The sequence below is a fragment of the Microcebus murinus genome, chromosome 4, assembly GCF_040939455.1.
Source record: "Microcebus murinus isolate Inina chromosome 4, M.murinus_Inina_mat1.0, whole genome shotgun sequence".
Classification (NCBI taxonomy): Eukaryota; Metazoa; Chordata; class Mammalia; order Primates; family Cheirogaleidae; genus Microcebus; species Microcebus murinus.
In genome coordinates, this window is record NC_134107.1 from 83836294 (window position 1) to 83860242 (window position 23949).

General features: G+C 34.1%; 1 protein-coding gene across 3 annotated transcripts in view; it reads left to right on the forward strand.

Annotated features, from left to right (window-relative positions):
* The window catches only part of DYNC2H1 (dynein cytoplasmic 2 heavy chain 1), a 264459-nt gene that overhangs the window by 170325 nt on the left and 70185 nt on the right, over positions 1-23949 (forward strand). For all 3 annotated transcript variants that reach the window (XM_076002468.1, XM_076002469.1, XM_076002470.1), the window contains 3 exons: positions 4006-4081; positions 8643-8848; positions 11771-11875. In XM_076002468.1, the coding sequence (XP_075858583.1) occupies positions 4006-4081; positions 8643-8848; positions 11771-11875 (387 nt within the window). The remainder of the gene's footprint in view (positions 1-4005; positions 4082-8642; positions 8849-11770; positions 11876-23949) is intronic.

A 23949-nucleotide genomic window follows, 5' to 3' on the forward strand; every position in this document is an offset into this window, starting at 1 on the left:
AAAATGGCTTTCTATTGTGATTGGGAAAAAATATGCGAGTTTCTTGCCATAGTTCAGAAGAAAAGACCTACATATCTCTTCAGCCTCCTCTGGGGCCCTTTGTCTCACTTATACTATATACTTCAGTCATGCTGGGCTTATTTAAGATCTTGAATCCATCAAGCTCTTTTTCACCATAGGCTCTAACTATTGTTGTTAGCACCACCAATAAATTGCATTTTTCGCCGTTGCCTTGGCAGTCATATCTGATACTGATGGTCAGCTTTTCTTGCCAAATGCCTATCTCAGCCATAAACTGCATCACTCTTTCATCTTTAAATTATTCCCTTCCTCTTTTTTCAACTTGGCCCACATCTGTGGAGGAAAATATCTCCTCAAACTGCCTTTCCACCTCACCCTAACCCCCTTTTAGTCTCCCTCTCTATTTCAGTTACATGTTTAAATAAGAGCATAAATTCTGGAGTTAGACTTGGATTTGAGTCCTGACTCTAGAATTTTCTTGATGTATGACCTTGGGTCAGTTGCTTTAACCCTAATAAACACTGGTTTCCTCAACTGTAGAATGGGGAAAATGATTATATTTACCTTTACTGTGGGGATTAAATCCAAAAATGTTTAGAAGTACTTAACACAGTGACTGACATGTAGCCTGTCAATAAATATTTGTCAAACAGATGAAATGGTGAACAATAGTAGGATTGTGTTGTTTCTATAATTTTCATACTATGCTTATGGGAAAGGGACACTTATTATTTTCATTTTACAAAGGAGGAAAATACATTTTGTTTATGATAATTAACTTGGTCAATGAATCACGCCTAAAAAGGTAAAGAGCTCCAAAACGGCTAGGCTCTAAATTCTTTGCCTCTAACTTCTCTGATATCCATACTTAACCTACGGTATCAGTTAATCCTGACTGATTAATGAAGATTACTGATAATGATGGACTTTTATTGAGAAAACTAGATTCCAGTGTGTGTTAAGTGATACATGCCCATGGTACAAATTTAAAAGCCGTAAAAAGATTTGCAATGAAAAGTTAGTTTCCTTCCTCTTTATTCCCCTACCACCCACTATTTTCTGTTCTGAGGGGATCCACTGTTAAACTTTTTTTGGGTGTGCTTTATATTATATAAAAATACAAACATTTTATTAATTTATATATACATATGTTCTTTTAACTCAAATGGTAGCGTATTGCAAACACAGTTCTTAACCTTTATGTTTTTTTGAAACTGAGTCTCCTTCTTTTATTCTTTTAGCTCACTGCAACCTTAAACTCTTGGGGTACAGAGATCCTCCAGCCTCACTCGCCCTAGTAGCTGGGACCACAGGTGCACATCACCATACCCAGCTAATTTTTTCTGGTTTTTGTAGAGATAGGGTCTCGCTCTTGCCCAGGCTAGTCTTAAACACCTGACCTCAAGCAATCCTCCTGCCTTGACCTCCCAGAGTGCTAGGATTACAGGAGTGAACTACTGTGCCTGGGCTGAACCTTGCTTTTTAAACAATATGTTTGAGATTGTTAATATAAGTACCTATTTAATGCCTAATTTAAAAATATTATTTGTATTACATTATATCGATTTTTAAGAGTTTTGTATTGTTGGATGGGCATACAATTCTTTTCAACTTTTGCTGTTACCAAAAAGAAATGTTGCAACAGATACCTCTATATGTGCTTCCTTTAATACTTATTTATAGTGGCCAATTCCTAAAAGTGGAATCTTTGGGCCAAAAAATATGTATATTTTTTAAAATTTGTAAATATTACCAAAATTGTTCCCCATAGAGGATATATAGCAATTCACTTTCCCACAAAAAAAGTTTGAGAATGTCCCTTTTTTTCACACCATAAATTTGATCTTATAAAAGTCATAACACTGAAGGTAAAAGTAGACAAAATATAGAATACTATTTAATTACTAGAGACCATATCATAGGGATATATATTAAGTAATATTGATAGCAGCAGTCTTCTAATTTGGGTGTTTTATAAATATTGATCTTTAAGGTATTTTAAAACTTTTTAAGGAAATAAACATTTCTTTTTACAAATATAGTCTAATAGAATGATATAAAAATGTTATTAAGACTTTGTTTTGAGTTGGAGAAAGTTTAGTTAAAATATTATGGGAATTTTGTTAACTGTTTATGGGTACATATCCTGTACAGATATTTAATTCTTAAATATTATTACTTAGTAAGTGAAGTTTAAACATTTTGTTTTCATAATACTCATTTTTAGAAATAATTATCCAAATGTTATTGATCCCCAAATTTATACATTTAACCCAAACCAGTTTTCTAAGCTCTAGGTTTATATATAAAATAATTGACCTATCCAGCTGTATGTCTCAAAGATAACTGAAAATCCACGTATTCTGGATAAAGTCCTAGAAGTACTAACTTCCCAAGAGCACAGATTTTTGCCTCTTCATTTTTTTTTTTTTGAGACAGAGTTTCACTCTGTTGCCAGGGCTGGAGTGCAGTAGCCTCCTCATAGCTCACTGCAACCTCGAACTCCTGGGCTCAAGTAATCCTCCTGCTTCAGTCTCCCAAATAGCTGGGACTACAGGCATGTACTGTGTAGAGACAGGGTCTCACTTTTGCTCAGGCTGGTCTTGAATACCGTCCTCAAGCATTCCTCTTGCCTCAGCCTCCTAAAGTGCTAGGATTACTGGCATGAGCCACCATTGCACCCAGACGATTTTTGATTCTTTTGTTGTTTGCTACATGGTCATTGACCAAAACAGTGCCTGGTATATATCAGGTACTCCATAAGTTTCTGTTTAATGAGTTTTGTTTAGTCATCTCATAATTGGTTAGCGATCTCATAATATTTCTTCCCAAACTTCATGTTCTTTCAGTGTTTCACTTATTAATGAATGACCACAATCCATTTGAATAAGGTATAACCTTAGAAGTTATTCTTAACAGCTCTTTTTTTGGTATCCTCACTTTCCATTACAATCCAATGCAAAAATTCTGTTAGTTTTCTTTTTCTAACTAGTTCTCAAATCTGTCTACTTTTGTCTATTTTTCTGTGTCAACCTGCTACCCATCAGGGTGACTTTCCCTTACCTCTTTGATTAGGTCAGATCTCCTTTAAGTATATATGTGTGTATGCATACATGTATGTGTATATATGTGTGTGTGCAGATAAACACATATACAAACAATTCAAGTATGTTTCTTTCCATCAAAGTTACTATAGTTTATAGTTGTATAAATATTTGAGTGATTGCCTCTGCTGTACTCTTGCCTACATTTGACTGAAAACTGCATAAAGACAGGGATTATTTATGTTTTGTTTTATTCTTATATTGTCAGATCCTGACATATAATATACATTTTAAAAATATTTTTGAGTGATGAATGAATAAAATATGCATCAGTATTCCCAAATAATATCCAAGCCTAAATATATTTTAATTTGAATTTATTTTATTACATAGGGCTAATTAGTTACAGTCAATGGAAGGCCCCATAGAAATTATTTTAAATTATGTTTTATATTATTCTCTACACAATATAGAGCCCTATGAATGTTCTATTTATACAAATATTGTAACTATTAGTTATAGGTATAATTTTATTTAGTTCAAATATTAATGCTTTGTGGTTCAATATGAATGAATATACAGATACTGCTTTATGCTTTTGGGACCATTTTTACAATATTTCTGTTTTATGTTTGTGGAAAAAATTATAGGAAATGTGTACACAGTAAGTAGAATAAAAAATTCTCTCTATGTTGCCATGTACTTAAGTGATTAAAACTAATATGATAAAAAAGGACTTTTCATGCTGTGGTCAGTAAATTTGTTTTTTGAAAAATTCACTGTAGATTTATTGTGTATATCTTTTATTAAAAATTCTTAGGAGTTGTATTTTTTTAGTATATATTGCTAGTTTTATTTAAGATTGTAAGGACAGTGATGCATACATATATATCTTTGAACATTGCTTAGTTCTTTACTATTTTTTAAATTGTTTTGACAGGGCTGGACCAAATTTTATGAGTTTTCTTTATCAGATCTTCGGGCTGGGTATAACATTATTGACAGACTCTTTGATGGTAAGTTCTAATGATGAAAATTTTTATCTCTGGTGTTAATGAAAATTTTTATTTGAGGTCCTATCAACTATATGGCTTCTTTATAAGTGGCTCAACTCCTTACCACAAAATTTGTGTTTTGTTTTTTATATTGTTTTTTATGTTCTGACCGCCATGCCTGTGTTATCTGAGAGTTCTTATGTTATCTATTGTGGTTGTTGGTTTTTATACAACCTGTTAGATTTTTTATTCATTTGTAGCTCTCTGGAAGCAGAAAGCTAGAAAGACCTTGGCTTCACTTTATGGCCTTCAGAATGTTTCAGACTTTAACTGAATGATTCAGGTATCTTCAAGGGGGCTGTTAAAATTGAGGAGTATAGCAGAATAAGGTCAGTACCAAAGATTTGTGGGTTCATAGTGAAATTATTAAGTAGGAATCAAATAATAGATTGAAGTAGTGCAGCAGATAAGACAATCTCATCTCCTAAGGCCATCTAGCTCTCTGTCTGCTTGAAGACAGGAACAGTCTAATCTCTAAAGCTTATTGTACAGGGCCAAGGCAAGAGAACATTAGAGTTTATTCGATGGTGGGTTAGAGAACAGAATATGTTCACAGTAATCTTAAACTTAAAAATGTTTTAAAACTTCAAAACAGAACTCTCAGTTTCTTTTTCCTGTCTACCCCAAATCCTGCCACTCTGCCAAACCACCCTTCTCTGAGTTTGCCCCATTTCAGTAGATGTCCCCTTGCCCATTCATGAAACTGTTAAAGCTCAAAGCCTACTAGTCACCATGGATTCTTTCCATTTCCTCATCCTCAAACATCCAGTGCTTTGGCAATTTCTGTCCTTTTCATTTCCATATCACATCATGATTCTATTCCCTTCATTTCAGCTTCATTAATGCCTTGGCAATCCAAGCCATACCTTCTTACCTGGTTGTCTTACTTCCACTTTAGCACCCTTTCAAACATTCTTCATTCTGTAAATAAGTTTACTCTTTAGAAAAGCAAACCAAAGCATATAATTTCCCCATTTAACCTTCTGCCACATTTGTCGTCTTTCTGTTCTTCAAACAAGCCAAATTTGTTCCTACCTGAAGATTTTAGTAGGTGTTCTTGTGTTTGAAATAATCTCATCTTACATCTTTATATGGCTTCTTCCTATTATTCACTTCTCAGCTTACACTATCTTCTTTCGAAGAGCTTTTCCTTATCACTGAATCTAATCTAGTCATTCTCTATCCCTTTGTTTTATTCCTTTAATACATTACTACAACCTAATGTATTAGGCTTATCTTCTTGTTTACTCATTTTCTTATTTTGTTTCTCTCTTCCCACTAGAGTGTAATTTGCATTAAACTGTGGTCTTTGTCTTCTTTACTGTATATATCGTTAATACCTGTAACAGTGCCCAGTCCATTATAGGCACTCAATTATTCTTTGAGTTAATGACATCAGAAATTATTCTGTAATTTTTCTTTGGCAAAAGGATAAGGATGGGCACCTATAATGTGGCTTAATTCTCATTTTAATTTTTATATTTTTGAGGTTAAAAAAACCCTTTTTAATGAAGTGCAACGTATGTACAAAAAGTACTTATAAAATTACACCTTAATGTTTACACAAACTGAGCACACCCATATAGTCATAGTTAGCATCTTAATCCAGAAACAGAATACTACCAATACCTCAGGGTCTACCCCATGTAATGCTGCCTTCTAGTCACTACCATCCCCCAGCTTCCTCATCCCTGCTCCTGAGGTAGATACCAGACACCTAACTATATAGATTAGTTTTGCCTGATTTTGTAAAACTGGAAACATGCAGCATGTCTGCTTGAGTTTTTAGGTTTTTCAGTTAACATTATATTTGGTAGATTTATCCATGTGGTTGTACATAGTTGTCCATTTATTCTTAGTGCTACATAGTATGCTGTTGCTGTGTGATTATACATACTTCTGTTGATAGACATGTGGATAGTTTTCAGTTTGGGATGATTATGAGTAATGCTACTGTATCTTGACGTGAACATATGGATATATTTCTGTTGGATATATATATAGGAGTATAATTGCTAGGTCATAGGGTACATATTTGTTCACCATTATTAATGCCAAATAATATTCCAAGTGAATTTTTTTGTTTAAAATATTTCTTTGAATTATACATCTGAAGTGCACATAAATGTACAATTCCATATATTTTCATAAATTGAATCTATGTAACTAGCACAAAATGAGAAATCAAAGTATTTTCAGCATTCCAAAAGCACCTCCTACCTACTCCTTTCTATGTGTGACCCAACATTCCCCCAACCCATGCAAGGGTAACTACTTTTCTGACTTCCACAAGCTATTGCTTTTAATGTTTGGCATAGAATATTTTGGATGATACACACTAATACTGCTAATACTTTAGCTTGTGTGGAAACTTGGTAATTTTCCAAAATCCTTTTGAACTTTTATTTGACTTTATAATACCACTATGAGGCAAGTATTATTAGTGCCCTTTTGCAGATGATGAAGCCAAAACACAGAGTTTGAATGATTTATCATTATGTTTCAAGTTGTGATGTATTAATAATTAATTAATAGCATCTTGCAACCTTTATATGTATCACACCATTAAATGATAAATAAAAGGCAGATGCTCTAAAATGATAATGAATTTCATGGCAAAAATCTGACTGTAAAAATCTTACGATTACAAATTTTGCTGATGTCAAGGGGCTTCTGTATACATAGAATTAAATGTGAAAAAGAGATAAAGTTCTAATTATCAGGACCAATTTGTATAAAGTAATACCTATGCAACCCAGAGCAAGTTTCTTAATCTTTAAGCCTGAGTTTCCTGAACTGTAAAATAGGAATAGTAGTAGGCACTACCTCAGTTTAATTGTTGACAGATTTAATGAGAAAAACCATATAAAGCATTTAAAATTAGTACATTTAATATATTGAGTTAATCTATCAATAATTGTTGGCTGTTATTGCTATTGTTGTAATTTAAGTTCTATTCATTTCCTTTTATCCTAAACAACATAAAATTTGTTTTGAGAACAATGGGTAGAAGAAGAAAAATTAGACAGATGCAGTGGCTCATTCCTGTAATCCTAGCACTTTGGGAGGCCGAAGCAGGAGGATTGCTTGAGCTCAGGAGTTCAAGACCAGCCTGAGCAAGAGTGAGACCCAGTTTCTACAAAGAAAAAAATTACAAAAATTAGCCAGGCATGGCAGAGTGACCCCGTCTCTACTATAAATAGAAAGAAATTAATTGGCCAACTAATATATATAGAAAAAATTAGTCGTGCATGGTGGCACATGCCTGTAGTCCCAGCTACTAAGGAAGCTGAGGCAGGAGGATTGCTTGAGTCCAGGAGTCGGAGGTTGCAAGGAACTATGATGACACCACTACACTCTAGCCCAGGTGACAGAATGAGACTCTGATGAATAAAAAAAAAAAAGAAAGAAAAAATTTTATAAAAATGCTATACAATATTTCATATAATGGCTGATTCTTCTGTTTTATAAGTTGAAAGGTACACTAATATATCTATTCCTTAGTGACTGGCTTATCAATGACTGGCATATCCATTACTCATGTATCATTTAGTAAGTATCAAGGCAGAACTAGAAAATTGAGTCGTGGCAAAGTCCTTTGCTATTTAGCCACTGTTAAAAAGATATAGGCAGAAAACAAATTTAATTATTCCTCCACTATGTAGGTGCCCTTAATAACTGCGGGAGGCAACCTAAATCACTTATGTCCCAAGGCATGTAGTAATACTGCCATTGATTTTTGTGATTGTGTCTTAATGTTATAGTAACGAAATAGAAATAAACTAGTAATGCTAACAACAAAGTTAACTAAGTAGTTTTAGTTATGTTTCCTGTATTTACCACAGATCTGAGATTTAATTATTACATTGCAACATTACCAATGAATTGTTATTATGAGGATGTATCTGTTGCAAAATGAAATATCTTACAGAAAAAGCTCCATTGTGTTTTTTTATACTACATTTCTGTTACAATAGAAAATGGATAGTTGACTGTGTAAATAATTGTGATGTTTAGAAGACTATAATGTATGAAGGTGTTTTGTAGAGTTTCCCTATTAATCAGATTATTTTATGAACTGTGTTTTTTCATCAAACATTGTATAAAAGGATGTTTACATAGGTTCTTTTAAGGCATTTTCAACTTAATTAGCTGGTATTGTATGGCAGATAAGAGCATGGCTCTAGTTTCAGAGCAACTCATTTCCAATTCAGATCTGTGTGGGATTGTGTAACTTTTTCATTTTGGTGACTCAGCCTCCCTATGCCTTAATTTCTCCACGTGTGTAATTGTATAATATTAATACTTCTGTGTTTGCTATGAGGATTGAGTTTATGCGTGGAAAATTTCACTTGATTAAATAATCTCAATAAATATTAGTTTCTGCTATTAATGATCATTTAAAGAAATGATTTAGTTGTATTATGTATATGTTGCTATATCCTGAAAAGATAACTGGAGCCAGGATTTTAGTTAACATTTTAGAAACGAAATTAATAAAGATTTTTTTTTTTAATTATAGGTACCAAAGATGTACAGTGGGAATTTGTGCATGGTTTACTTGAAAATGCTATTTATGGAGGACGTATAGATAACTATTTTGACCTTAGAGTTCTTCAATCATACCTGAAACAGTTTTTTAATTCTTCGGTAACTGATGTATTAAACCAAAGGAACAAGAACATTTTTCCATATTCCATATCTCTACCAAAATCCTGCAGCATTTTGGTAAGTAAAATTAATCATTTTCAATCAATTACCAGATGGATACTCAAATCATTTTTTTTTTTTTTGAGACAGAGTCTTGCTTTGTTGCCCAGGCTGGAGTGAGTGCCATGGCGTCAGCCTAGCTCACAGCAACCTCAAACTCCTGGACTCAAGCAATCCTGCTGCCTCAGCCTCCCAAGTAGCTGGGACTACAGGCATGTGCCACCATGCCCGACTAATTTTTTCTATATATATTAGTTGGCCAATTAATTTCTTTCTATTTATAGTAGAGACGGGGTCTCGCTCTTGCTCAGGCTGGTTTTGAACTCCTGACCTTGAGCAGTCTACCCGCCTCGGCCTCCCAGAGTGCTAGGATTACAGGCGTGAGCCACCGCGCCCGGCCTCAAATCATTTCTTACATTGTTAAATATATTATTTCTTTTCAAATTCCCAAGTAATTATTTTCAGTTTATAATATTTTTATTTCCAGTACATGGCCTGATTCTCCAAACTCTAGTCAAGTGTCCTATAAACTTTTGGGTAATTACAGAAGATTGATTGATCATAATGATAATAGACTAGCTTGTAGGCAAATCTTGGAGTAACCAAGGAAAATTCAAAGACTGTAGAACTGCAGTAAAGAACCAGAATGGGAGAATATGCTACTTCCTAGCAGGCATGAGTGTACCCTGATATATTGAAGAATGTGAAAAAAGTCAAATATTATTTAACAAATATCTGTCTTCAGTTTCTGGCTTGTAAATGAAAGCGGGTCTAAATATATAAAAGGGATTTATTTTATCTGTCTTTCCCAGCAATGTTTCTGTTTATGTGTATTTATTTTAGCTAGCTGTAGCTTTTTTCCTTGAGTCATTGCATAAAAGCCTGCTAGAATGCAGTCATCCTTTCCAGAAAATAGTATTAAATATAGCCCAAAGATTTTAATTTTAGTTTATTTTGACATAAACCCATGTTTGTATAAATGCCCAAATAATGTTTTTATTACAGAGCATTATAATTATACATTTTTCACCAATTATAAAGATATATATATCTGTTCAATTGTGTAATTCTCTGTGCTATTTTTAGTATCCCATCTGTTTTGTTTTTTAGTATCTTTCATTTACTTAGTCATTCAATAATACGGATTGAGCATCTGTTCAATGTTAGCCCTGGTCTAGGCACTGTTGATACAGGGAAGCATCTATGGAGTTTACCTTCTAGTAGGAGAACCATAGAGTGAATAAAAAAAACAGTATATCAGGTATTTATCATATATTTGTTTTTGGTAGTATGCCCCAACAAGTTTTTTGCCTCTGAAGCTTAAATTGAAAAAAATTCATACAGGAATGTATGTACATCATAAATGTACAATACAATGAATTTTTGTAACTTGACTGCATAAGAGTAGCCATCACTGGGATCAAGAAGCAGAACATTATCATCTCCCCAGAAGCCCTCCTCATGTTCCTCTCTAGTTACTTAGTTACTCTCCTACTAAGAGTACATTATTCTTAGTATCCTAGACTTCCTACTGCCTAGATTACTTTTGCCTGTTTTTGCACCATTTATATAAATAGGATCATATAGTATATATTCTTTTGTGTCTAAATAAGGTTAAATCAGTCTCAAAAAGCAGCTACTAATTATTTACCTAACATATAAGTGTCGTTCTAGGTAGACAGAAGACTCTAGCCAATTTAGATGAAAAGATTTCATAGCTATTTTGAAATGAACCAAGTGTATAACTCTACAAAGAGTAATAGTTTTCAGTGTATAGGATGATTTATAAGACTCACTGTTTAGCTTTCTATCTAACTGAGTTAGAAGGAGATGCCAAAAGTTTTCCAGGATGATGAGAAAACATGCACATGCTTGTTTACACGCATACATGTACATACATATACACATAAACTCATATACATACACATATACATTTATACATGTGTACATTGTGATTGAATACCTTGAGGAAGTTTAAAAATGTTGAGCTAAAGGAAAGGAAGACTTGCAAAGGACATCATGACTTTCAAAATTTGACGTATTTACAGGCTCTGGGCTTCTTGGAACCTGTCTCTTTGGAAATACTTCAGGGGCAGATTCCAAGAATGAGAAAGAATGATGGGAAGCCAGAGAATGAGTCTCCCCACCCTTACTTCAGCAAACACAGTTTAGATGCATATGTAATAACTGCCTTAAAATAACTTGTCTCTTCATGAAAACAAACAAACTAATTCCCATCTTTGGGCCAAACTAAATAAATCTTTTAAATCTATACTTGGTTTTTCATTTAAAGTCATAAATAAGTAAACTATTCAGATGAATGTTTAGCAAGTCAATCTTATGCAATGGTTAGTGTAATTCTTAAGATGAAATGATAGGATTATCAATGCATTTTTATCACAGCTCACCAGCAAACTGAAGACTAACTGGGATTACTTTGTAATAAACTAATTTACAAAGCAGTGCTTGCATAACCAGGTGTGTCTGTAAGTTTCTAAGGTTTCTCTAAGTTCCAAAAAAAAAAAAAAAAACAAAAAAAACACAGATTTCTGGAATATGTATCTTAATTGGGTAAGTAACAGGAAAAAAAAACCTTATAGAGCTTTCCTAAAAACATCTAACATAGTGTCTTATACATTGTAGGCATAGCCATTTAAATATGTCTGTTTTAAACAATTCAGGGTCGGTCCCTTTGTATGTAGGAATAAGGATAAGAAAATATAGTATCAAATAACTGAACTATGAAGAAGTATTCATGATATAATATTTCCTGTGGGAAACTGAGTTAATATACAGAGAAAAAGTGAGATTTACCTAAAAAAATATATATATATAATATGAATAATAATTAAATATTTCACAATATCCATTCTTTCTGATTTCAGTGGTTATAAGTTTAATCTTTAGTGAAAAACTGCTTTTCCACTTCTTTTTATTAAGGACTATCGTGCTGTCATTGAAAAGCTTCCAGAGGATGACAAACCCAGTTTCTTTGGTCTGCCTGCCAATATTGCTCGCTCCTCTCAGCGTATGATCAGTTCTCAGGTAACCTAAAAAAACAATCTACCTTTAAAAAAGAAATGTTGCTACTGAACCTGAAGGAAACAACATTAAATTTTATTTAGAACTAAAGACAGTACAAGCTTTTATTTAAAATTTTAGTTTCATTTAACACAATATATTTCAGTTTTACCTTAAACAAACTTAAAATGAGCCAGATAGTTTTATCTTAATATATTCACTAAATTTAGTAAAATAACATGGAACACTGTCAATTTCATCCAAAATATATTTGTTGTACTTCTGTAATTTATGTTGTTATGGCTACTTTAAGTGTAATTTATACAATTGAATATGTCACAAAATTTAACATTTTGTAAAATACCAGACACACACGTATATATAATTTACATTTCTGTATTAGCTTATAGGAGACAAGTAGTTAATATTTCATATCATTTTACTCATGAATGAATATTATAAAAATTGGGGAAAATACAGATTTTTAAATTATTGAGACATAGAAAAGTGTTAGCCATCAATAATGTAAATATATTTTCTAGGTTATGTTTTATTGACCCCAAATAAGAAGAAGTAACATTTATTGATCTCTTACTGTGTGCCTGAAACTGTTCTAAGTGCTTTATAATCAGGAACCTTATTTAATTTTTATAGACTCTATTAATAAGATTTATTATTTTCATCTCTTAACAGATTAGGAAACTGAGATAGAGTTAAATAACTGGCCTAAGAAGCCAGTAAGAAGAAGAACTAAGATTTAAACTCAGGCTGAGTAAAGGGATGGGCTCCTCACTTTGCACTGCAGCTGCCCCCCAGGCATAAATGTTATACTAAATAATGTGCAGTATTCCAGGGGCATGGAATCATGAACCATAACTTAAGTTCATTGGTCAGAAAATGAAAAATTCTTACTTTGGTAATTTACAGGCATTCTAGTTAGATTATATTTTTCTATGTAACACTGTAGTTTCATATTTTATTGCAATTTCAGCCAATACTTATAAAATAAAGTTTCCCCTCTTTCACTATTAATTGTCTGTTTTGCAATTTTAATGTTCATTCTCACATTTTTATAAAAATGGGGTTTTTTTGAGCATACAGATGCTCCTTGATTTACCATGGGGCTATGTTACAATAAATCTATAAGTTGAAAATATCTTAAATTGAAAATGCATTTAATACAATTAACCTACAAAACGTCATAGCTTAGCCTAGCCTACCTTAAACATGCTCAGAAAACTTATATTAGCCAATAGTTGTGCAAAATCACTTACACAAAGCCTATTTTAAAATAAAGTGTTGACAATCTCATGTGATTTATTGAATACTGTGCTGAAAGTAAAAAACAGAATGGTTGTGCGAGTACTCGAAGTATGATTTCTACTGAATGTATGTTGCTTTTACCCCCTCCTAAAGTCAGAAAGTCTTAAGTTGAACTATCATAATTCAGGGACCCTCTGTATATTTATTAAAATAACTGTAAATGTTTTCTAGAACAAATAAGATCTTAATTTCTCTTCATCTATACCAGCTAAAGAAACTCTCCAGTTCGTTTTCCCTTTCTTATACAAAGTGTTAAATCATTTAGTATATGAAAGAATGTAAAGTCCTGCATGTCCCTTAGATTTATAATGTCTGTCCTCGAGTCATTTCCTTCCTCGAGTCATTTCCTCGAGTCATTTCCTTCCATCCTCTTTAGCTGACCTGAACTAATTATTTTTCAGTACTCCCACCAATAACATATAAGAATTATATATGTGTGTGTGTGTGTGTGTGTGTGTGTGTGGTATACAGGCCAGCCTTTCAAAAATATTCTCTTGATATCTGTGGTAAACCTGAGAATATTTTATTTAGAAATAGACTATTGATCTAGGTTTATTTTTAATCTGATTTATTTTAATGTTTAAACTCAAGTTCTTTATATTTTTACGAAAACACACACACACGTGTGTGCCCATATATATATTATTATATATACAGGTGGTCACCCAGGTTACAGAGAAGATATGTTCCTGAGAATGTCTTTAGGTCAGATGTGTATGTAACTCATATTCCTAATGAGTATTATTTGATAATAATATAATGTAACATTGTAAATGTTGTAATAATACCCTGTACTGTGATAATAAGTTACAGAAACTATTGTGCTCTTTCTTTTAATTCAAACAAACAGAACACAAAAACAAACATAAAAAAATTTAAATAGGAGATAGGAAAAATTTCAAGAAAGAGTATTAAAAGTTAATGCTCACCTAATGTTGCATCAATGTATTGCTTACTAGAAGGGGCATTTCTGAGGCAAGAAGGCAGGCTGACATTAATCAGAAGATGGTGGAGATGGTGCTGGAGAGGACGGAGTGGATGCTGGAGAACCATGATTTGTTTCTGTTGCTGGAGGAGGGGAGATTACCATGAAGCTGGTTTCTTTAAAAAGCTATCTAGGGTTTTGCACAGCCTTTTTCTTTTTTTTTTTCATCATAAATGGCCTTTTAGCAACTGATATTCTCACTAACTCCATGGTAAACCTTTATAAACCCCTCAGTGTTAGGGTCCTCAAGTTTAGCAAATCCTGCTTCAATGAGACCAAAGGCTTTAGCTAATTCTTTTGTCATAAACTTTCTTGGCTCTGGATCTTCAGATTCTTTGTTTTTGTGTTTCTATTAACTGCATCTCTACCTATGTGGCTAGGCACTGGTGTAAAGATGCTATTCCAATAAATCATTTATGCCATGCACATTTTTTTTGGTCTATATGTGCAGAAGAAACTAGTTCCCAAATTATTAATTTAAGTATTTAATTGTTATGTATCATTATACATACGATACCTTGGGATATGAGCCTTGGGAGCCCGTTCATAGGTATGGGATGCCATAAGTCAGGTCATCTGTAACCTGGCGACTACCTGAATATGTAAAAACGCTAAAAATTTACAATGCTTAAGCAAAAAAGTTGAAAAGAATTAAAAGTTTGTTAAAAGAATAAAAGGTCACAATTCAAGAGAGGGTTTACTTTTGGAACCTTATTAATAGAAGTTCAAGAGCCCTCTCATTAAAGTTCTATTATCAACAGAACCTGGCTTCTGCAACTTCTACTCTCATTCAACTTCTGGGGAAATATGATTTAGCACAGCTTAAATCAATCATCTAATGAAGGGAATACAGTAACATAGAAAAGATACAGCCTTAGAGACTTTAGAGAAGGAAACAAGGCAAGAAAAACAGAATGCTCATTATCCTCATCTTAAGGGGAGGCCCAATAGCCACCTATGTATATATCTTCTTTTGCTTCTGGGCCCCAACTGCCATTGATGAGAGCCAAGGATGTGAGGGTCATCTTGGTACTGAGAAGCCATAATCTTAGTCTTCCACCTAACTTCTGTTTCATTTTAGTTACATAGGTCCAGGGCTTGCATACCAACAAGTGGCTCTGCAGGCTAAGTGAAGTCCCAACAATCAGGGGTTTCATAGCAAACTAGGCAGATAAAACATTCCACTCTTATCTTAACTATGTAGTTTTTAAGGAAATAGTACTGTGAGAAGATAGAGTCCAATGTTATTTTCCCAGACAATCCTAAGACAACTAGGCTTCACTTTTACTTTTTACTCACTCTAGTGTACCAAACAATTCTCCCAAATTTATCTTAATATGGTTTAATCTCTACTTTCTGTCTTACCTTAGTATTGAAATTGTTATGAATATTTGTTGCATGAAGATAACATTCTTCCTAAAGTTTTCTAGTAACACATACTTAATATTTGTATTTTAACTGTGAGTTTCACTACTTAAGTTTTGAATTGTCATTTTTATACTTAAATAGCTTTCATAGTGCGTCAATTATTATAACATTTTATTTTTGTAATTATAAAGATGCATATGTAGTTGAACTAATAAGATTTCTGTATTTAGAGCATGCATTTAGAGATTTTTCATTCGAAGTTAGATTTAGAGCTACATTTAGCAAGCTTGCTCTTATTTGAAAGTAAATACTCAGATATAAAGAAGTCTGACTTGGCACCAATCTATCAGTCTACTTGATGCCAAGTACATTAAAAAAATTATCTTGCACAAGTTCAGGGATGGGAGAACTGATATTTTGAAGTTGATTTTTAATGATTTGGGCTTTTTTTTTTTTATTTTGGTATATTATGGGGGTACAGATTTTAAGGTTTCAATAAATGCCCATTTCCCCCCCTCCCCCCAAAAGTCTGAGTCTCCATCATGACCATCCCCCAGATGGTGCACATCTCACTCACTATGTATGTATATACCCGCCCCCCTCCCCCCTCCCACCTGCCCAATACCCTATTACTGTAGCACCTATGTGTCCACTTAGGTGCTACTCAGTTAATACCAGTTTGCTGGAGAATATATCTGGTGCTTGTTTTTCCATTCTTGGGATACTTCACTTAGTAGTATGGGTTCCAGCTCTAACCAGGAAAATATAAGGTGTGCTATATCACCATTGTTTCTTAGAGCTGAATAGTACTCCATGGTGTACATATACCACATTTTATTAATCCATTCTTTGATTGATGGGCACTTGGGCTGTTTCCACAGCCTTGCAATTATGAATTGTGCTGCTATAAACATTCGAGTGCAGGTGTCTTTTTTGTAGAGTGTCACTGGATCATTTGGGTAGATACCCAGCAATGGGATTGCTGGATCAAATGGTAGATTCACTTGTATCGCTTTAAGGTATCTCCATATTGCTTTCCACAGAGGTTGAACTAGTTTGCAGTCCCACCAGCAGTGTAGGAGTGTTCCTCTCTCTCCGCAACGCCAGCATTTATTGTTTGGAGATTTTTTGATAAAGGCCATTCTCACTGGGGTTAAGTGATATCTCATTGTGGTTTTGATTTGCATTTCCCTGATGATTAGAGATGTTCAGAGCCCAGCACTAAAGTTGTATAGCCAATTTCATACAAATATAAAGGCTGAACATGAGTGCATCCATATGAAGCAGTAACCACGGTGGTATCTACTGCAAAGTGTTAATGATACTTATGTACAGGTGCTTTGTGTCCACAGTTTATCAGCTTGTTTTTGTAACTTGCTGCAGTATACATGCCACATGGTTTTCTCATCCCATCAGCTAATACACTATGTCTTTTTTCTTTTTCACTCTTATGTTACATGGATGATGTTGTATTAACCAAAATGTGAAAGTCAAAAGTCTATTATTTATTGAGGTCTCTCTCTTTAGCTCTAATAATATTTGCTTTATATATGTGGGTGCTCTAGCATTGAGTGTGTATATAATTATAATTGTTATATTCTCTTGCTGAACTGAATTAATTCCTTTATTATATAATGACCTTCATTGTCTTTTTTTTTACAGTTTTTTTTATCTTTAAATCAGTTTAATCTGATATAAATATAGCTATTGCTGTTCTTTTTTGGTGTTCATTTGCATGAAATATCTTTTTACATCCCTTTATTTTCAGTCTGTATGTGTCTTTTTTTTTTCTTTTTTTTTTATATATGTGTCTTTATAGATGATGAAGTGAGTTTCGTATAGGCAGTGCATATTTGGGTCTTGTTTTTTCATTCATTCAGCTACTCTGTCTTTTGATTGAAGAGTTTAGTTTATTTATAATCAGTGTTATCATTGATGGGTAAAAACTTACATTGCCATATTATTATTTGATTTCTGGTTGTTTTGCAGTACTCTTTTTCTCCTTTCCTTCCTTTCTTCCTTTGTGTAAAAGTGTTTTTCTTTGGTAATGTGCTTATTCTTGCATTTTATTTTTTGTGTATCTGTTCTAGGTTTTTTGATTTGAGGTTACTATGTGGCTTGCAAATAATATCTATAACCAATATTTTAAACTGATGAGAACTTAGCTCGGATTACAAAAAAAGATAAAACTCTACATTTTAAATTAACTACATCTCCCCTACTTTTTTACATTTTATTTATTCATATCTTTTTACCCCACCTTAAATAGTTGTTATTATATTTAATAGGTTTATCTTTTAGTCTTCCTACTGAAGATATGAATGGTTTACACACCACATTTATTGTATTAGAATATTCTGTATTTGTCTGTGTACTGTTACCAGTGAATTTTATACTTACGATGATTTCCTTTTTTTAAAATTTATTTTGTCATATTATGGGTGTACAAATTTTAAGGTTTCAAAAAATGCCCTTTCCCCTCTCCCCCCACAAGTCTGAGTTTCCAGCATGACCATCCCCCAGATGGTGCACATCTCACTCATTATGTATGTATATACCCGCCCCCCTCCCCTCCCACCTGCCCAATACCCTATTACTGTAGTACCTATGTGTCCACTTAGGTGCTGCTCAGTTAATACCAGTTTGCTAGTGAGTATATGTGGTGCTTGTTTTTCCATTCTTGGGATACTTCACTTAGTAGTATGGGTTCAAGCTCTAACCAGGAAAATATAAGATGTGCTATATCACCATTGTTTCTTAGAGCTGAATAGTACTCCATGGTATACATATACCACATGTTATTAATCCATTCTTGGATTGATGGGCACTTGGGCTGTTTCCACAGCCTCGCAATTATGAATTGTGCTGCTATAAACATTCAAGTGCAGGTGTCTTTTTTGTAGAGTGTCATTGGGTCTTTTGGGTAGATGCCCAGTAATGGGATTGCTGGATCAAATGGTAGATCCACTTGTATCACTTTAGGTATCTCCATATTGCTTTCCACAGAGGTTGAACTAGTTTGCAGTCCCACCAGCAGTGTAGGAGTGTTCCTCTCTCTCAGCAGCCACGTCAGCATTTATTGTTTGGAGACTTTTTGATAAAGGCCATTCTCACTGGAGTTAAGTGATATCTCATTGCTAACATAATAGTGAATGATAAAATTGTTCTTTCAAATTAAAGAACTCCCTTTAGCATTTCTTGTACGACAGGCCTGGTTTTGACAAAATCCATCAGCTTTGTCTGTCTGGGAGAGTCTTTATTTCTCCTTCGTGTTTGAAGGATATGTTCACTGGATATAATATTTTAGGATTAAAGTTTTTTTCCTTCAGCACTTTGAATATGTCATGCCACTGTCTCCTGGCCTGTGAGGTTTCCACAGAGAAGTCTACTTCCAGACATATTGGAGCTCCTTTATATGTTATTTGTTTCTTTTCCCTTGCTGCTTTTATGATCTGTTCTTTATCCCTGACCTTTGAGAGTTTGATTATTAAATCCCTTGAGGTAGTCATAAGGTCTTAAGGTAAATCTGTTTGGTGTTCCTTGACCTTCTTGTGCCTAAACATTGATATCTTACTCTAGGTTTGGAAAGTTCTCTGTTATTATTTCTTTGAATAAACTCTCTACCACAGTCTTTCTCTCCACCACCTGTTCAAGGCCAATAACTGTTAGATTTCCGCTTTTGATGCTATTTTTTAGATCTTGAAGGCATATTTCATTTTTTTATTCCTTTTTCCCCCTACTCTGACTGCATATTTTTAAATAGCCTGTCTTGGGCTCACTAATTCTTTCTTCTGCTTGATCAGTTCTGCTGCTGAGAGACTCTGAAGCATTTTTCAGTTTGTCAATTGAATATTTTGGCTCCAAGATTTGTTTGCTTTTAATTCAGTGCCGTAGGCCACTTTAGTCAGCTGCTGGTGAAGCAGGCTGGAACTTGAGTTTCTCCCACAGGGGTAGAGGCTTCCTCTCTGATCCACGGCTGGTCTAAATGGGACTAAATGCCCTCTCTGTGGGCACTGGCAGAATTCTGCTTATTGTTATGTTCCACTGTGACAGGGTGGAACTGATTCTAATGAAAGTTCCACACTCACTTCATTCTCCCTCCCCCAAGCACACAGATTCTTTCTCTGAGCTGTGCTGCCTGCAGCTGGAGGAGAGGTGGTGTAGACAATGGCAGATTGTCCTTCCTACCCATTCAATGCCTTGTCCTTTGTTATTATGTTAAAACCAGATAATGTGATTGCTCACTTGACTTTTTGGTTCTTTCTGATGTGGATAGTTATTCAATTTGATGTTCCTATGGGGGACAATCCTTGGAGGGTTCTACTTGGCCATCTTTATCTGCCTCTATCTAAAGTCAAATCTCAAGTACAAATATGTATCTAGATATATTGTACAGATAGGGAAGCCTGGAAGGTAGATGAATAAATAAAATATTTGGAAAATTGAGAAAATCTAAAGAGTCTTGACATTAAACACTTTACAATTGCCAACTGTCTGTGAACCCTTATTCTTAGCCTCTTTCCTCAGTGATCCTTCAGAACATTGAACTTTCTTTATAGTGGACTAAAATTATTTATGTGCTAAGTAAAATTTTGGGAAAAAAATGAGGGAACTTGGTATTTTATTAAGTTGTTCACTTCTTCTATATTATTCAAAAGTGCCATCCCATCCTATGGTAAATATTGATTGAAAGACTAAGTGGAATTTGTGTTTATTGCTAATCTGAATATGTTGGTATCTGGATATCTTAAACTCATGATGAGATCTTAAACTCTCAGATTCTGAGGCTGCATTAAAGGTCAGCCATCGTAACTCCTACTCGGCTAGCACAGTCAATATGCAACAGCTGCACTGGCTATTGATACTTGTGGGGATTAGGGAGTTGCTGCAACTATGGATTTGCTCTTCCAAGAACAAAGTGATGGCATAAAAAATATTATGGCCAAATTATAAGTGAATATGACCACATGAAGGATGAATAAAACTCATAATATTTGTAAAGGTTAGATATTTAAAATGCCAACCAAAATTTGAGCATTAAATATGCAAAATCAACAAGGAATACAAAACTTTAACCAAAGTAGTGAAACCTTAACGTTAGAGTGAAACAGTCAAAGAAGTAACAAGATTGTCTACTTGGTTATTTTGAAAGCTGCTGTGTTCCATACCTGTTCGTTCTTATCTATACCAGTAATACCCAGATGCTACCTGTACACTATGCTTCTTTATGTCATCACTTCATTTAAAATCTTGGCAGGAGATCCATAAACTATCCAAATAATTCTCTTGCTTTCTGTTTCTCTTTCCTAGATTTGTCTCAATGTCATTGTAAAAGCAAAACTCAAATCTCTTTTGTCTTATCCCCTTTTTTAATCTAACAGTTGTTAATCCACAATTACAGATGTAGACTATTTAAAGTAATCCTCAACTGTCATAATTGCTTTTCCAGCTAAGTTAAACCCTGAGCAATCTCTCTCAAATGTAGTAGTGTTGGCCACTTACATTAAAATTATCTGCGAAGTTTGTTTAAAACTTAGATTCCTATGCCACATCTTAGGTCTGTAAAACTAAACTATCTGGGAGTCAGGCTTTGGAATCTGTATTTTTCACAAACTTTTTGGGTGATTCTTTGACACTTTTCGCTTTGAGGGCATCTGTATTAGAGTTGGGAGAAACTGTAGAGAATTCCTCACTTTGGTAGTCTAGATGACATCAAATCTGCATGTTAGATTCTTTTTTTACAATCCAATCACAATAGTCACATTTTGCATTTGACTGTCATCTCAGAATTTAAAAACAAAATTTAGGTACTGCTCAAACAGACTTTAGAAATAATCTATTGAGAGCTCATCTAGAGAGAGACTGAATTCCTGATGTCATGCACTGGTAAACAGTAGGCCCAGTAGTATAACCCAGGTTCCTTGAATTATTAAATTCTCCCATTGCAGACTATTTCCAAGAATTCAGTCCTCTAAAACTTTTTTTCCCTCAAATGAGTGCTTTAAACTTAGGAATTTCTAGAATTTGGTAACTGACAGTTTTGCTCTTCCATTTGAAACACACAAGCCTCCCAACCCAACCCAAAGTGTTTTCCTTGTTTGTGATGTCATTCCATGGCTATAAGAGAAGTGTCGTATCATTAAACAGCTTATTTAAGACTTTTAACTTCAGTAATTTCAAGCTGTGATTTATGAAATTAATAAATTCAGGGAAATGGTAAATTGCAATTCTTAGAACAGTCTTCAGCAAAATTATTCTCTCAAAAGAAATCAATGAATCTCTGGAGCAATCTGAGATCATTATGAAATTTTGGTGCAAATACTTGTTACTTTTGTGCATCTAGTCAGTACACTGTGTGAATCAGAGGAACGTTTTAAGTGTAATTTGAATTCACATTTACATAAGCACTTAAATCTCTCTATAGTGATTTTAAATATAGGCAAATAAGACTCGGCCTCTGGGGCAAAGACTTATTTTTAGTCATAGGTGAGCACAGTAATATCCAGGAAATACGATCTTACAAAAGGATGGGTATTTTCATATTCTATAGGTAGTAATAGAAATAGTCATTTTTCCTCCAGTTACTTCCCACTTAACTCAAAATCATTAATTACAGAGGTCTACAAGACCCTCCTTGCCCAGACCCTCTACTTCCTCATTACCTTTGTCTTCAAATCTTGCACCCCTGGCTCGCTCTGTTTCCATTACACTGGCCACAATTGCCCTGAGCTTCTGCCTTAGAGCCTTCATACTTCATCTTGTTCTCTTCACCTGGAATATTCATACCCTAGATGTCTGAATAGCAAGACTATTACTCCCTTCAGGTATCTGAATGCTACCTTATCAAACATCTTTTTTAAGCATTTATATAAAATAGCAACCCCTTCCCCAAACACTTAGTCCCCTTAACCTGCTTTTTTAAATAAGATTTATTAATACCTTTATCTTCTGATTTTAAATTTTTACAGTCTTTTCAAAATATAGCATTTGATACATATAAAAGAAAGTGTATATAACAATATATTAATATATAATTAAAACATTAAAAACAAGATGACATAATGAAACCCATGAACCAATAACTTAACCCCAAAACTAAGATGGTACCAGTAACTTGCATTAAGAATCACTTATGTAATTCTCTCCTATCCTGTCTCCCTTTCTATTGGAGTCATCATTGGGTTTTTTAAAAACTATTTTATAGTTTTTAATAGTTGTATTACATGCATGAATTCTCTCTGTCACAAATGCACATTAGTGCTTAAAAGTATATTATATTGTTCTGCCTGTTTTTTTAAATTTCAAAATATTAAGGGGATACAAATGTTTTAGGTTATACAGATCACTTTTGTAATGCTTGCATTCCAGCTATAGGTGTACCAATCACCTAGATAGTGTTCGTTGTACCCATGAGGTAGGTTTATTCCCCTCCCCACCTCACCCCTTCTCCTTGGTTGATTTCCACTGAGCTTTATGCCCCTCTGTGCACATGTGTGCTCATTGGTTAGTTCCGATTTAATAGTTGTTAGTTTGGCTTAGGGTGGGAACCCGAAAAGTATGTATAGGACGTAATGTGGTTAATGGAAAATTAAGATAGTGATCATAAAGTATGTGAAACAAAAGCCGCAGGAATCTGGGGAGAGTCCAGAGGTTATAAATCTAACTCTGACCTCAGGCAGTTATCCCCGCTGATGAGGATGAAGTTACTCCCTTCTCCCATCTCTGCAGATGTTGCTCACTCCCCCCAGAAAAACCCTGTATAAGCCAAGGCTTTCCCCTCCCTCAGGGTGGATGCTCCTTTGATCTCCACTCATCTGTACCCAGAAGGTCAAATAAATAGCATTTTTGATACCATGAGGCTTGATGTGTCTCCCTCTTGGCTCCAGACCTAACAATAATGAGTACATGTGTTTGTATCTCCATTCTTGAGATACCTCCCTTAGGAGAATAGTTTCAAGTTCCATCCAGGTTGTTGCAAAGGTATTAATTCACCTTTTCTATTGCTCAGTAATACTCTGTGCTATACATATAACAGATTTTATTAATCTCATGAATCGATGGGCACTCGTGTTGATTCCACACCTTTGCAATTGTGAATTATGCTGCAACAAATAAATACTCAAGTGCAGGCGTCTTTTTGATGAGAAGTCTTCTTTTCCCTTGGGTAGATACCCAGTAGTGGGATTGGTGGATCAAATGGTAAGTCTACTTTTAGTTCTTTAGGAACTATAGGAATCTCCGTACTGTTTTCTGTAAAGGTTGTACTAATTGCAGTCCCACCAACAGTATATAAGCATTCCTTTCTCTCTGCATCCATTTTAGCATCTATTATTTTGGGACTTTTTAATAAAAGCCATTCTAACTGGATGATAATGCTTATTTTTTGAACTTTTTGAAACAGTATACTGCATAGGGTATTCTA